Here is a 17,309-nt window from a genome sequence, read left to right on the forward strand (position 1 = left end):
CTGCCTTTTACTCACTGTATGAATTACAATGTGAATTGATACATCATTATTCTCCAAATACAGATAACTGAACTATATCTAGAAAGAAAAGTAATTTAAATAAATATCAAATAGTTTTACATGAAAAAATTATTATTGAGAGCAGCATAAAAACAATAGGAAAGGAAAGGAAAGTCGCTCAGTCGTGTCCGACTCTTCGCAACCCCATGGACTGTAGCCTACCAGGCTCCCCTGTCCATGGGATTTTCCAGGCAAGAATACTGGAGTGGATTGCCATTTCCTTCTCCAGGGAATCTTCCCGACCCAGGCATCGAACCCAGGTCTCCCACATTGTAGATAGACGCTTTACCATCTGAGCCACCAGAGAGGGAATAAAAAAAAAAAAAAATAGGACTTGTTCATTAATCACAGCGCTTTCTTCTGTGGCTACAATCTGAATTTTCAGTCAAACATTTATCACTGAGTCTAGAGACTGTGTGTGTGTGCTCAGTCACATCTGACTCTTTGTGACCCCATGGACTGTAGCCCACCAGGCTCCTCTGCCTGGGATTTTCCAGGCAAGAATACTGGAGCAGGTTGCCATTTCCCGATCCAGGGGATCTTCCCAATTCAGGGTTTGAACCTGCATCACTCTAGACACTACTAAACTTAATATTAAAAAACGTGGTCCACTAAAACAGGACTAAGTAATCTCCTGGCCTTCTTTTAATAATATCACTTAAAAATTAATTTGATTTGACCAACAGCGTATTTGAGATGGCTAAGTTGACCACAGAAGAAATTTTAGAACATTTCATTTTTCTAATTGTTTTTTTTTTAATTGAAGTATTGTTGGTTTACAATGTTGTGCCAACTTCTGCTGTTACAGCAAAGTGACTCAATTTTACCCATGCGTACACTTTTAAAAAAATATTCTTTTCCATTATGGCTTATCCCAGGAGATTGGATATAGTTCTTGTGTTATATAGTAGGACCTTGTTTATCCATTCTAAATTGAATAGTTTGCCTCTACCAACCCCGTCTAATTGTTTTCTTTCTCTCTTTTTGGTGCAGGAAGATGTTGGGAGAGGATGATCACAATGGTTTGCATTTGATTGTGTTGGGGAATGTGGTAAGCAATCTTGAAGCTTTATCACTGAGTTATTCTCTTTTTTACCATTTAAAAATTTTATTGAAGTCTAATTGATTTAAGTGTTGTATATATTCTTTATATAAAGAGAGGCTAGATTTAGGAGAGCCTTAATCTTATACAGGGCATAGTATATATTCTGTGGAAAAATAAGTACCTAAAAGGGAAATTTCTGATTTTCTGAGCCACTCACATTAGCTCATAAAATGGTCTGGCCATTTTATGAACCAACAAGATGATGAATCCTTTGCTTGTTGCCATTATTTTTATGCCTCACGAAAGGGCCATGGTTTAGAAGAGGCTGAAATGATGTGAACCCAAGTTCCGAGTAGTGTCAGAGGCTGAATAAGGTAGGCCTTTCACATCTCCCTCCATGTAAAGTGTTCGGATGACTGGATTAAAAAATCATGACAGGATCAGATTACAGGGCCAAGGTTAAAGAGCAGATGGTAATTCCAGCTCAGGATGGTATTAAAAATTCTGAGAACAGGGGTTATGACGGTGAAAGGATAGTTTTCTCAGGTGAAGAAGACTATGATGACAGGCTCATCTTCCTAAGAACCAGTTGACCTCCAAAGTGAGGGAGCTAGTGGTCTGACAGGCTGAAAGTGGAGTATGGGAAGCTACTGAATAAATGACTGGGAGAGAAGGGTTTTCTTTCCCTGGCCAAGCCGATATGACAGTAGTTAAGCAAGAGAGGCAGTTTCACAGGATCTCCTCACCAATAGAGTTGATGAGATGAGAGGTAAATAAGAGTCCTGTCTCTCCATGTCTCTCTGCCTTCCTGCAGTTTTGCCCTTGAAGCCTGCCAGTCAAAAACGCCTGAAAAATGATAAACAGCAAGGTCCTAAAGTATAGCACAGGGAACTATATTCAATATTTTGCAATAAACTATAATGGGAAAGAATATGAAAAAGAATATGTGTATAACTGAATCACTGCTGTACAGAAGGAAGGAACACAATATTACACACTAAATTAACTATACTTCAATACATTTTTTAAAAAATGACTGAATAAGCCACAGTGTTAGAGGAAAAAATTCAAAATGATAAAAGTGCATGTATACTTCCCTCTGGTTCCAAATAGGAAAAGGAGTACATCAAGGCTGTATATTGTCACCCTGCTTATTTAACTTATATGCAGAGTACATCATGAGAAATGCTGGGCTGGAAGAAGCACAAGCTGGAATCAAGATTGCCGGGAGAAGTATCAATAACCTCAGATATGCATATGACACCACCCTTATGGCAGAAAGTGAAGAGGAATTAAAAAGCCTCTTGATGAAAGTGAAAGAGCAGAGTAAAAAAGTTGGCTTAAAGCTCAACATTCAGAAAACGAAGATCATGGCATCTGGTCCCATCACTTCATGGGAAATAGATGGGGAAACAGTAGCAGACTTTATTTTTGGGGCTCCAAAATCACTGCAGATGGTGACTGCAGCCATGAAATTAAAAGACACTTACTCCTTGAAAGGAAAGTTATGACCAACCTAGATAGCATATTCAAAAGCAGAGACATTACTTTGCCAACAAAGGTTGGTCTAGTCAAGGCTATGATTTTTCCAGTGGTCATGTATGGATGTGAGAGTTGGACTGTGAAGAAGCTGAGAGCTGAAGAATTGATGCTTTTGAAGTGGTGTTGTTGAACTGGTGTTGGAGAAGACTCTTGAGAATCCCTTGGACTGCAAGGAGATCCAACCAGTCCATTCTAAAGGAGATCAGTCCTGGGTGTTCTTTGGAAGGAATGATGCTAAAGCTGAAACTCCAGTACTTTGGCCACCTCATGCGAAGAGTTGACTCATTAGAAAAGAATCTGATGCTGGGAGGGATTGGGGGCAGGAGGAGAAGGGGATGACAGAGGATGAGATGGCTGGATGACATCACTGACTCGATGGACGTGAGTCTGAGTGAACTCTGGGAGTTGGTGATGGACAGGGAGGCCTGGCATGCTGCGATGCACGGGGTCATGAAGAGTCGGACATGACTGAGCAATTGAACTGAACTGAACTGAACTGATACTTCCCTCAGCTCATTGTCACATCAGTGGAATTCCTTTAACCTTAGGTAGCGTATGCACAGTGCTTTATGCTGAGGTTTGCACCGTTACAGTGTAAAGGTTTGGTATTCTCTGCACAGCACAGTACACAGATCTCTTCCCTCTGCAAAGTTCTGCCACTGCTTTCCACTGTCTACTTCTAGTTCTGTAACATACTAGGTCTGTGCCCTTGGAGGTTACTTAACTTTTCTGCATTTCATTTCCCTCACAGCGTCACTGGGGTTACTAACACCCTGTGCTGTGTGCCCAGTTGTGTCACCAGGCTCCTCCATCCATGGGATTTCCCCAGCAAGAATACTGGAGCTGGGAGCCATTTCCTCCTCCAGGGGATCTTCCTGACCCAAGGATCGAACCTGCATCTCCTGCCAATATTGGCAGGTGGATTCTTTACCACTGAGTCACATGGAAAGCCCAGTGATACCCTATAGGATTATGATAAGGATTAAAGTGATGTCACCTATATGAAAGGGCTTATCACACAGCCTTTTTACACAGGTTCTCTATGAAGAATAAGTTCCCTTCTCTACTGAATACACACACGGTGACTATGGGTGGCCAAATGCAGAGTCTAGAGCAAACTGCTATCATAAAGTATATCAACTTAAATATAACCATATTCTCCTAAATAAATCAAGGCATCTTTGAATAAAAAAATCATTCTTACATTTTCTGCTTTCTCAGCTTTGTGACTAATATTGATCGACAGGGTTCTACCGTGTATTTGCATATTTTATCTAAGTAATTGAGTACAAATAGGAAAGGAATCACAATTAAGAATAATTTGAAACAATAGGAAGAAAAGGAATTTGACACAAGCAAACCATTGTCAAGATGCACTGCCCCTTTCCATTTTGAAGAAAAGATTAAATAAGGAGAGGTCCAAATTACAGTGTTTGCTAGGTACTATTTTCACTTATCCATTTAGAAATAAATTAGCAGCAAACACTATCAAAAGGTATTCCAGAGATGGAAGCTTTTGCTTTTTAATACCCATATACATTCCAAGAATGTGAAATTAAAAAAAAAAATCTGTTCTAAATGGAAAGGGCTAGGCCAGGTGAAGAGAAAGGGAGAGTGCTTCTTTTAGAAATAACTCCGTAATGCCTACCTTTTGCCAACAGCCAGGCATGGGTAATCCATCTGGCCCCTATTTTAAAAAGAAGAATAAAAATTCCTCAGCTTCCACAAAAGTTATCATACTTCATAATTAATAAGCTCAGAGGCTTAACAATGGATTTATAGCTGTTAGGTGGCTTTAGTCATAGGCATCTTTTATCCACCCCTAATAGACTACCCAACACTAGTTAAAATGAAGGAAATTCAAATGTTTTCCAAAGTGAGTACACATTTTGCAAATAAATAAAATATACAAATATTTATCCTTAACGTTGAACAATGATTTGTAAAACCTAGTGGTCTACTTAGTTATATCTTTAGATAATAAATCTGTACTATTTCTCTTAATTTCATTAAAATGCCTTTTATAATTATCTTTATTCAATAAATGAAAATAACTTCTCTTCCTGATCACTATGTTTTATGGCTAAATGCATAATAATGATGAGTAATCAGTGATGAACCATTTCTATCTGAAGTTTATAGCTCTTCACATGGCGTATTTTTCAACTTTTCTAGATTGAAAGCAGAAAAAGTAGACCATTAAATTGATTGGAGTAAAAAATAAGTAGTGTTTATATCTTTACAGTAAAATGTTATCCAAAGTCTTTGTCAATTTTTTAATTGAAATTCTTCAGAAGCCAATTAACAAGTCCTGAATAAACAAAAATGTTGCAAAATTTATTTTCACTTAAGGTGTAAGCACTCTTCAGATACAAATGATATAAATAAGACAAGAAGAACCGACATACTATGAAGCATGCTTGTGTTTTCTCCCAGCGAAATGATCGTAAACTATTATTTATTGTCAATATCAAGCAAACAAAATAAAAGACCGGGCACATCATATGGAAATCTAACTGCAATTATTGACTGAATAAAAATTTCTTCTCTTATGCAATCTCTTAAAAGACTTGAGAAGCATAAATTTATCTTTAAAGAATCATGCTTAGTACTTAAGAATAATACGAGAACATGCAGACCAAATATAACCATCAACACAATCATACAATTTTCCTTTACACCTCAGAAAGTCAGAATATACTTTTTAAATTTTTTTTTTTTAAAAAAAACAACCTTAAAATGACTTTATTTGGGAAAAAATTGGTAATGCCAGATTGGTACAAGGAGAAGGATCACCCAGTAGAATTTTAGATTTTAGTGTAAGAAGGATTTTGAGTTCATGCCAAATGGAGGTAGGGAAGATCTTTCTACTTTAGGAAAGTGAGTTTCAAAAGGAGAGGCCATTAAATTGAAAAGGTTATGTGACAAAGAAGAGGATATGGGCTACAGACTATTATCACCTTTAGAAGCTTCAAGAAGTTTGGTTTTTGTCTCTATGGTCTCTTAACAGCATTCCCTCGAACTGGTTAAATCTTGACCATAGAAGCTTAACTTTGTAGGTTTGGCCTTATTTACAGCCTGACAGAAATTTAGTGGAAGTGGCAAAAATGCCTTTATTTCTTTTAAAGAAAAAAAGCTAACTTTAGGGGAAAAACCCAAAGTTAAAGCCTAGCTGTACCTTTACTTTTTTTTAATGTACTTTTAATGTCATCTTCAAATAGTTACTGGATAAATTGACATTCCCCAGGACACAGACATGGTGCCCATGTCAGCTGTGAGAACAACGTCAGGAGGTTAGTTCGCAGTCACTGATTGAAACACATGCTCTCTTCACTCTGCAGAGTCGCTGAAGGAGCTATTCATGCACATGCATGTGGTGTGTTTATCATGGAAAGCTTGCTCTGGAAGTACCACTTTACACTGAGAGGGATGAATGCGTAATAAACAAAGGAATGGCATGCAGGGTGGTAGGAAAGAGAAATACTGTACCAATTGGCAAGGGGCATCCAGCCCATCCAGGCCAGGCTGGCCTGGCTCCCCTTTTTCCCCCTTAACGCCACGGAATCCCTGTTTGTAAAGATTAACTCATAACGTTACTAAACAGAAGAAATCACTTGAGCACAAATCCTGCTAAAGAAATAACCACGGTAACAAAAGACTGGGAGAGGAGCAACTCTGAAGGGAAAGGCAACAGCCAGCGAGGTTGGACAAGAGACAACAGAGCTTGACGTGGTCCTATAACCAGGGCTTGTCTGGGCACCTGGACCTGCTCTGGGGAGCTTGAGGGAAGAGTCCTGGTTCCTCCTCTGATCCTGCATTCACCCCCTGGATGCACATCAATCCTTGACTGCTGAGAAACCCAAGAAGAGCTGGTGACCAGAGGCAAAGGGTGGCACACACCAGGAAAACCCGAGGGACTTTAAAGTCTATGTTAAAAGACCCCAATCAGGAGAGTGGATACATGTATGTGTATGGGTGGGTCCCTTTGCTGTCCACCTGAAAGTATCACAGCATTGTTAATCGGCTATACTCCCATAACAAAATAAAATGCTTTTTGTCTTTTGAAAACAGACCCAATCAGAACTGCGCTGGTACGGCCCCTCCAGCTTGCTCCTCTCCCAGCTCAGCCTCCGCATGGGGCACCTGGAGACGGTTGCACAAGTCAGACATACCAACGGGCACGGTGCATCTAATCCAGGAGCACCCTGTTCTCCTTTCTCCCCTTTAGGCCCCTTTTTGCCTTTCTTTCCCTTTTCCCCCTGTGGATACAAGGGTTTAAATAAAAGACAGTTTTTATTTCGGGTGGGGGGAAGTAATGGTGATTCAAAAGATGGTTTAGCCAATGAAAGTCTGGAAGGGCATTTACCACCGTTTTCTGGTTTAGATAAGGCATGACGTTATGAAAAAACAGACTTTCAGCGTGGCGATGGATTCTGGGGAGTGAAATACAAGATTTCATTAAAAAGACTCAGCAAGATGAAAGAAGAACTTAAAAGCTGACACGTCAGAAAGGAGGATCAGTGCTGACTTAGACCCAATGCCAGGGTCCTTGTGAATGAGGTGTTCCCGCCACAGCTCTGGTGAAGACGGCAGACACCAACTGTATTGAAGTCAGCCGGTGGCAGGGGAAGTTGAGAGGAATAATGGAGGCTTTCACAGCCAATCTGCAGTACCTACCAACTTTTTTCCCACCCTAATCCTATAAGAGATGAAAGTTACATGAGCCAGAGGAAAAGGAAAAAATATTTGTATCTTTTTGAAATGTATCCAACTTTCTGACATCATTTTTTGTAGCTCTCATTTAAACACAGTGTGTTAAAAAAGATCCTTCTCTTTCTTTTAACATTCTTTTTAAGGAAACTAAAAACAAATACTTCCCTGATTGTGTCAGGTAAATAAATTTTAAAAGTGCTAAGATTTCTTAGCAATGTCAGTTGGAGAAATAGACTTATTTATAAACCAAGAGATGTTTTTTAATTGCTTATTTGATGTCATGCCAGGTATTCACAATGGTAAATGGGTTTCCAGCTTACTCACAAGGTAACAAAAGCAAAAGAAAAAAAAGTTTTGTTCCAGAGGGGAAAAGCAGTTTGGATTCAGTTGAGCTAATATTAAAAATGAGGTAGGCAGGATAATTACATAGTGGGAATGTAGCCATGGGAATTAGTATTTAGGAATCAAGGTAAAGGTTGTGGAAGTTTGCATGGAATTAAGGAAAGGAGGCAAAAGGAGGCGAAGGAAGGAATGTACCTCAGCTGTTTCATATTAGCATAAATATCTGCATATTTATAGACAAGAAGCTGGTGCAGTGCAGAATACAAAATACTATGCAATACATATTTAAATGAGTATATTCATTCTGCAATCAGGATGACAGATACGGTAAATCTGAATAATTTCAGAAGCAAAACAGCATTAATATTCAAAGACATATACATAACAGATATAGATGAGATATGCATTCAAATTAATGCATTCGTTCTGACTGTGTGAGTGAAACTCCACATTGATCTCCTGTGTGCCAAAAAGATTGCATCAGAAGGCTCAGAATCAAAACCAGTTGGGTTTCTCTACTATCGGGGAAAGAGAAATTCTGTGTGGCTTAGTTGATCGCAATCAAAAACAAAGACTCGAGATGCCAGGGTGACATGAAATGAAAGCAGGTGTGATAGGAAGGACGATGGGAGGAGCTTTGGGAGTAAATTGCTCACGCATGCGAGATGAATCAACACTCTTCTTCAGCAAATAACATCTGTTCTGTGACATAAAACTGACTTAGACTTATTTGAGAGGCAGTGGGCTCCTCCTCACATAGGTGTGACCGACACCAGGTATGCTGGGTGTTACTAATTTAGGACTCCATTCCTTTGATTGGTTAATCAACTCAGATTAATCATTCAATGAAAAAGCGTTGTCATATGAATGCTGACTGTAACAGGCTCAGGGAATCATTTTTTACCAATATTTTAGTGAACCTCAAGCTTTATGGAAAACAGATACTATTGTAGAGAATAATGTGTCAGTGTTATTATTAATCAGCATAGTTTTGCAACTGTGTCTTTGTGGATATAAATACATAGGGGCTCTTGCTAATTTTTATCTCCACTGTCAAAGAATGATATACATAAAGGGCTCACATTTGGATCTAATTTCCTAAGTATAAAACTTCTAATAATGGAATCTGAAGTACAGAAATACTTTTGTATTGAGTGATTAACATTATTCTGAGGATTAAATTTGTAGCTTTAGGTTTTCACAAGTTATAATACTGGTAACTTCTTCTTTGTTTAAAAGATCATTAGAATGAATATCTTCATAATGCTAACATTATTTTGAGTGGATGAAGTTTTAGACTCATATAATCCATTAGGTAAGTATAAAATAAATGTCTATAATCTTGAAGGCACACACACACACACACACACACCTTGGGCCCAAAGCTTTTACCTCAAAACATGTATATTTCATAGTTACAATTTACAGTTCAGAATACAAGAACTTTTTTATGCCTCAGTTTCCTTGCCTATGAAATGGGGACAATGATAACGCCACCCTTAGGGGGTTGTTATGAAGATTACAAGACTCTCATATGTAAAGCTCTAGGAAAAACATAAAAACACATCAATAAATATGATGATGTTGACAACGATGATAGTGATGTTTTATATAACCACTCACATGCACTTTCCTAGGAGTGGGAAGCTAAGTATTGTTTAAAGCCCAAAGAATACACAGAAGGCTTAATATCCTTTTTGGGGCAACTCTCATTTGGCCTTGCTTTTTAACATCTATGAACTTCACTGTTAAAGAGAATTTATAGGGTTTTGAAAATAGTGTGTTAAGTAGAGCATAAATTAATCTGAGAACTCTGTGTGTGTGTGTGTGTGTTCAGTCATTCAGTCACGTCCTACTCTTTGTGACCCCATGGACTGTAGCCTGACAGGCTCCTCTGTCCAGGGGATTTTCCAGGCAAGAATACTGGAGTGAGTTGCCATTTCCTCCTCCAGGGGATCTTCCTGTCCCAGGGATCGAACCTGTGTCTCCTGCATCTCCTGCCAATACTGGAAGGCTGATTCTTTACCACTGAGCCACATGGGAAGCCCAATCTGAGAAAGAGAATTGGTTTAAATTTGAACTGTGGAAGTACAATTCAGCCACTTTAGGATTTTCATTATTCTATAGAGGTTTCTTTTTTATCCCCCTTCTTCATCTGTGTCATATATATATATATATATATATATATATAAAACTATATATAACTATTCTTCAAAGAAGAAAAAGTGGTTTAAAATAGCCATAATCCAAACTTTGTTTCCAGACATAAAACCATTTTGTCTGATATTGGCTCCTTATTTATCTTGAGATAGAACCTAAAAACCAATCTCATAAAATACACTAATATCTTCATTTAAAATGTCTGTGGTGTTTGAAGGCAACAAGTCCTGGTCCCTGTGTAATGGTCTCAGAAACAATGCTTGTCTTCCACTTTCCAACTAAAAAAATCAAGATACAGGACATATCCTGTCTCTACCGTGAATGTTGTGGAGATAAATGAGGTGCTGGCTTTATAGGCTTAGGTGAGCTCTGCCAGAAGACTGTTGCAGATTTGCGCTATTTAATATTATTAATGTAATAAATGCCTGCCCCTCTCATTTTTGACACCTCCTGGAAACTTCAGTTTTTCAACTAATTGGTGTCAGGTAGTCCAAGAAATTGTAGCCTGGTTTTTGGGGGATTATAATTCTTTTCTTTTACACTAACAGTGCCCTTATTTCTTTCAGTGTAGCCTTCTTTATTCCTCTGTGAAGACCTGGTTCATTAGATCAGACATCAGTGTCTTTTTGGAGCACAGGATGGAGAAAGATGAGATGTAAGAAAGAATCACACAGCTTGAACAGCAAAGCAGACAGAAGCAGAAAAATCAAGCAGGCACATGCTAGGTTGGAGAGGTCACCTTTTCCCCCTTTTCTCCCAGGTCACCCTTCTCGCCTCGTGGACCAGGGAAACCCTACAGGACAAAAAGCAAACCAAAAAGATCTATTGATGTAACTGTGGCAAAACCATACTGAAAGAAACAAGATTTCATGTTTCTGAAAGCAAATATAAAGAAACATGGCATGGCCCCAAATCTCAAAACTTAGACGGGTAAAGTAGTACTTGGAAATAACAGTTTCCTAACATCTCAAGTATCTATAAACAAAGGTTTCTTGCTGCTTCTCCAAAGAAATGGAGTGGAGAGAATATTAGGACCCTAGTGTGAATCATGGCACGTCCTTGGATTTGTGTGGCTGTGGGCAAATCACTCACCTCAGCATGTTAGTCCTTTGACCATAAAATGAGGTTAATATTTACTACACAACTCCCAATATGAGCATTAAACTCAAAGATGTATATAAAGTACCAGAATGATGTCTGCACACCACAGGTGCCTGATACACAATTACTACTAACACTTTTGCTCCTGCTGTTGTTCACATAATACAGGACGAGCAGTAAACATTTCAAGATGGATTGACTTTAACATTATTTTTAGAAAATTATGTTACTATAGGATATATAGAGACTTTAATGCTAAAAAGAAAAATACCGTATAACAGCTTTAAAAATAAACATAACCATTTCCCTAAGGGTAGCATGTAAAAGATGTTTCAATTTTATGCATATTTTAAAATAAGTGGTTCAGCCACAGATGTTGAGTGTCTCTAATTTGGGAAAGTATTTTGGAGTATATCAACTGTCAGTTATTAATTTTATATCAAACTAATTATGGTCTTTGCCTCCATGTCTATCTCATGCAGACACTAGCAGTAGATTTCATATTGCTGTCTACATGCACAGCAACATATGCTGTATGTGTACCTCTGTGCACAGAAAAAAATTAGAACTATTCTTGCTGTGATTGACGATGGAGACCATCAGCATCTATTATAATGGGAAGATGTTTACTGTATGTTTTACTTACATCAAGACCAGGCTCTCCATCTTTCCCCTGCCAAAGAACCACAGTAGCTACATTAGTGTTCCTACGTTTCATGAATAGGCTATTGTTCTATTTAAGGCTGCCTGGACATGCAACACTAGTATTAAAACAACTAATTCAGAAAAGTGAAAAAAATCCTCTATTGATTAGTAATGCAAATTTCTTTCACTAAATCGAGTGAAGCGACTGTTAATGTTGCAGTTAAGGGTGATGAACATGTTTTAGTATGTATCAGGTTAAATAGTGTGATATTTTGCTGAAGTTTAATTCTTGGTATCCAAGTTACTTATCTAGGAGTAAGTCAAAAGCAAAAATACCGTTTAGTTGATTTAAAAACACACAAGCACTAATAGAATATGGAAATCAAAACTACTTTACTTTGACAGCTTAATAAATGAGTGAGCAAAGAATGTGAAAACTGTTTGTTAAATACAGCTTTCATTTGTCTAGATGTGCACTTTGTCTATAAATATTGAGGGTGTGAAGCTCACAATTTAAAAACTGTTTGTAGATGAATGGTCTCCTATCCATTCACTCCTGTGGAGCAGATTTTCTGGGCAATGACCAGGGTCACACAATGGATCCACCCAAAAGTTGCTGAGAAGATGCTTGATTCCATCAATTAGATTTTGAAATCTATTTCAAAATCGGCATCTCTTTTAGCACTCAAATAATCATGGCTGACGCTTTTATTTCAGTTTATAAAAACTAGAATGTGCAAGGTATGTGGAAGCTACACAGTGGTTAAAAACCTCGAGATGACAGTAAGTATGTGCTTCTACTGAAGTCCTATCTTACCCCATTGCATCATTTACAATTATCCTAAAAAGAATATTCTGAAGCAGACCCCAGGCCCTCAATTTGAAGTGGGGGTAACTGAGAATTTTCAGAAGATAGAACACTATCAAACATTCTCTGTTCTGAAGATCACTTGTCATCACAGTGATTTAGAAAGGTCAGAAACAGCAAAACCATTGTAAATATCCATTTAGAAATAACTTTTATTAGCAAGAGCAGTTTTTGTAAGTTATCTGTGAGAATGGATAAAGTCTGAAGACAGCTGTTTTAAATAAAGCTTCCACACCCACTTCTGGTACAATGACCTCCCACGGAAAGGCCAAGTATCCGTCCAGTCAGATGGCCCCAAATCCTGCTTTCAGCTTAGCCCTGTCCATCTCATGGACAGCCTCTGATCCTCTCAGTCTTGTGAAGCACGTGGATGAGTGTACCTGAGTGTGAGAACATGGCACAAATATGACCTATCTCTGAAACACACGGTTACACTGGTGTTGAAGAGAATTAGCGGGTTGCTCTTTGCTCCTCTAATGGGATTAGTCTGCCCATGAGGGGAGAGTTAACTGAGCCAGTAACAGATCGTCTACACATGCTGGGGGAAACATCGCGAGACACAGAACTCACGGGCAGACCATACGGCCCTCGGGGTCCCGGCTCTCCCATAGCTCCTTTTTCACCCTATAATAAAAGATGAGAGTTCCGATCATACACAAACGTCTATATTCATACACTTTCTCTAATGCTTTGTGTCTAAAGCCTCTATTTGAAGCATCATTCTATCAAAATTCTAAAAAGGCAGACTCTTCCAGGGTTGCTGCCAGTGATACAGCAAAAGAAAATATTAGTGCATTTTACAGAATCACCTCTGAAAGGGCTGTAGGTCAGACTGACGCTGTCCAACTGTGCAAAAGGACTTGCCTATCTAATGTGCTGTGCTTGGGTTTCTTTGGCATTCATGTGAAATGTTTATTCATTACTAATTATTTTAAGTTACTACTCTTTCAAAAATGTAAGGATAAAATGTTTTTTTTTCCTCCTACCAAATGTCTCCTCTTCAGCAAGCCTTTCCTCCTTTACTCCCCTCCCCTCCATCCTACGTGAGTTGTATTTTACTTGAGAGTGCTCATATACCGGGAGACATACCCATGTTATAAATTGTCTATCCTCTGCTGAGTCCTTCCTTAGAATATGCACATCAGGGTATCCGGATCCTGGCTTTGTTCCCTACTGCATGCCCACAGCGTAAATAGTGTCTGGCACATCAGTAAATATTTGTAGAATTAATGAATCAAGTCAAATCAGTACAGTCGTGCATGTTTTTCTTCCTTTATGAAAAAGAGGGTTTAAAAACTTTTATGCCTTCTCTTCAATGCTTGATAATGTAGGAATTTACTGCCTTCATCGCTCTCTCCATGTACCTCTTGAAGGAGAATAGTTTACCTTGGCTTAGACAATAATCTGAACACTTATAAAAGTGCAATTGGAGGTGGTTCCAGGAATATGATATAATTGTGATAATAGAGAAATAAATGTTCTGCATTTCAAGTAGTATTTTCTTCTGCTGCCATCTCCAAAGTTTGACAGTCCATAGAATAAAAACTTGAGGAGGAATGGCGATGTTTATACAAGGGCCAAACAGAAAATGTTACCTTCTTTTATCACCACCCTTGAGGAAGTATAAAGGTGCTAAATCTTTTTCAAGGGTAAAATGACAAATTCAGCTGATAACTGTGCATACAGATCCAAGGGTTATTCTGTGTTTCTTTACTCTCTAGATTGCCATGGGGGCAAATTTCAACTCACTGTTAACAATCCTTAAATTTAGGAGTTGTTGGTGCTAATTAACACTGTCACTTAGAGGCACATATAGTATCAGATCACTGGGAATAAATACAATAAAATCTTGTTGAACTTAGTAAAAGTTCCATTTTTTTACTTCATGTTTATTACTGAAAGAACAGGAGTTGCATTCAGTAAAGTAGCCAGGCTTTGAAATGAAACAGATTTAAATTTGAATGCCAGTTCTGGCACTTACTAGTCCTGTGGCCTTGAGTAATTTTCTTAACCTTTCTGTGTCTGTTTCATTGGCTGTAAAATCAGAAGAATACATGTTCTGAAGTAATTTTTCTAAAGATGAAATGTTATTATAAACTATGAAATATATTTTGCTAAATAATATGTCCATAAATAATAACTGTCATTGTTATTGTACAGTTAAAGGTCTTGTTTTTAATGAAGGGCTTGGCAACCCAAAGAGTACTTATTCAAAATAAGTGCTGCCATCTGGCAGTGTTATTTATGATTTTTTTTACAAGGTAGTGGTGCTGACGGTGACGGTGTGTGTGTGTGTGTAGTGGGAGGTGGGGATTTAGAAGGAGAATTCACATAACTTGGAGCCTGTCTAATTTGAAGAAACTCAATGGATTAGAGTAGATCTAGTTTGAAATATCTCCATAGATTATTAAGATATACCTAGTCCCTCCTTCCTCCTCTGATTAAATACCTCAGCTTTATTGTTTTTAAAATTAATACACCGTGACTGATTTGAATAAAGCCGTCATGAAGCATTTGTCTATGGAAAACTCCATTTATAGAACTGCCCATCCCAAATAATTACTTTAAGCTAATAATGACAACTGCATCCCCCTCGCCAGTGACTGTTTCAGAAATGGACATATGACCCAATTCTGGTCACTGAGGTGTCAGGGGAAGTCGCTGGGAAGCTTGGGCAGAGGTTTTCTTGATGCTAAGGAAGATAAAGGAGAAGAGGGTCCCTGTGTTTGTTCTCTGCTGATGCCTCTCCAGAGGGGAAGTCTGGAACCACTGTAACCAGCTTGCCTGTGGTCAAAAGGCAAAGCCAGCCAGGGAAAGGGCACAGAAGCAAAGACTAGACTTCCTTCTTCGAATATTTTGCTACATAAAACTATCAATTTCTTTACTGTTTAAAGCCATTTTGAGTTGGGTTTCTGTCACTTAGAACCAAAATCATCCTAACGGTCCTCGTTTAAAAACTTTTAAGAGTGAAATATTAACACATGGTTTTGAATGCGCCACTTCTTTTCCTGGATTAATTCATTCCAAAAGAATGCTGAACCTCTCTCAAATTTAACACATTCTACAGAGTTTCTAAGTAGTTACAAGGCCAAGATGAAGAAATCAGCTGAAGGCAGGACCATCAGGTGCTCTGAGGAGCTGTATACTAAGACTGCTAGTCATGTGTACTAACACTGCTAGTCACGTGTACTCAATACTGCTAGTCAGGCATACTACTACTACTAGTCATGCATACTAATACTGCTAGTCATGTATTTGACAATTCTCAAACAGTACTGTCCATCAAACACCTATTTTCTTTTAGGCTTGTCTCATTTCATTCAGGATTTTTAATTTGCCTGTCTACACTGAGGGATTAATCTAGAATGGCCCCCTTTCTTGATTCCTGCCTCTTTAAAATTTGAAACTTTTTCAAGAGAGTCCAGATGGCACCTCAACCAATTAACTCTGAGAATCACACTCCAGTTTAGCACTTAGGGTGAGGGACACTTGGAGAGTACTGCTATCTGATCCAGTTAAGATAGTTAACACGCCGAGTAAATATAAGCATAACACTTTACACTGCACACCATTTGACTTAAACTATGCCTGCACAAATTCTTAGTCATTTCATTTGCTCCCCTGGTGCATTCCGCCCCAGCGCTGAGACCTGATACTCTTGTGACACTGCAGAGCTCTCGGAAGTAACAGCTGATTTACCAAACGGTAAACCCTCTTGAGTCCCAGGGCCTTCTGCCAATAGACTACTTGAGATTTGGTGCTCCATTTTTAGTCCACGTGCTGAATCTCTTGATACAATGCTTGAATGCATCAGCAGCGTGAGACTCTTGGCTTTTAAATATTTCTAAGTAAGATGATCTTCATAAGTCTTTGGTTTGATCTTAGGAATAAGACAGTGATAATCAGGCTCATATGATTTCTTCCTTTAGGAGTCACTTCGTTCTAGAAGCATTCTTGAGTAACACCAGCTTTCCTCATCGCTGAATCCACAGTCGGCACTATTTGTGTTCATTCTGGCATCATTACCAAGTTATTCCTTGCAGATATTTTTTTCCTCTACAATTAGATTATAAACTCTTTTAAATCATGGAATATAGCTGATTCCTTTACTGTACTGAGTAAATATATACAGTGTATTAATAAAAGGTTATAGGATCATGAATCAATTATAATAGTATTATGCAATTCACTAGAACAATTAGCAAAACAGACTTCACAAATGGGAGGAGAGCATTTCCATTTCACACTAGAGTACCCTGTGTTTTGTATATTGTAATGTGATAAATATTTACTAAATGATTTCACTTTATAGGACATGATATTATAGGACTGGAATGTATGCCAAAGAAATCTCTATATGGCTCTCTGTTTTAAAGCAAATTATCCCAGACTGATGAAACTCTTATCTAGTTTTAAAAGACCACAAACATGCACAGCAAATCATCCCAACATTTTGAAGACCTCACTATTAGGATACTTTCTTTACATCCATCCTGGATGGTGGGGAAATTGATTACACAGTTCTACTCAGACACAAAAAAACCTTCTAAGTTTTCCAAGGTGAGGAAAAGAAAAGGAGAGAAAAACAGAAAAAAAAGGGAGAGAAGTTCTAGAAAGATAACCAGCTGCTGATGCTTTAGTACATTTCTTTTTTGTGTCAGATTTATCTTCTACACTGAATTTCTTTTTCCCCCTCAAAGATATAGAGAGGTTGTAAGAGGTTTTTGTTTTAAAAAGCACTAAAATTATTTCCTTATGATTAAAGAAAGGCTATTCTTTTGCTTAAAATAAAAGAAGCATGTGTAACTGTGCAGAGAATACTTAGGTTTTGTA

At 38.2% G+C, this 17,309-nt stretch overlaps 1 protein-coding gene across 1 annotated transcript in view; it reads right to left on the reverse strand.

The window, feature by feature from the left end:
• The window catches only part of COL25A1 (collagen type XXV alpha 1 chain), a 503,765-nt gene that overhangs the window by 2,014 nt on the left and 484,442 nt on the right, over nucleotides 1-17,309 (reverse strand). The window contains exons 32-36 of the mRNA XM_086407020.1: nucleotides 13,047-13,100; nucleotides 11,610-11,636; nucleotides 10,602-10,655; nucleotides 6,137-6,214; nucleotides 4,296-4,334 (exon numbers count right to left, since the gene is read on the reverse strand). Coding sequence (XP_086263146.1) covers nucleotides 4,296-4,334; nucleotides 6,137-6,214; nucleotides 10,602-10,655; nucleotides 11,610-11,636; nucleotides 13,047-13,100 — 252 coding nt within the window. The remainder of the gene's footprint in view (nucleotides 1-4,295; nucleotides 4,335-6,136; nucleotides 6,215-10,601; nucleotides 10,656-11,609; nucleotides 11,637-13,046; nucleotides 13,101-17,309) is intronic.

Source organism: Bos grunniens, chromosome 6 (genome assembly GCF_055505025.1).
Source record: "Bos grunniens cultivar Pamir isolate PY7600 chromosome 6, Bosgru_T2T1.0, whole genome shotgun sequence".
NCBI lineage: Eukaryota > Metazoa > Chordata > Mammalia > Artiodactyla > Bovidae > Bos > Bos grunniens.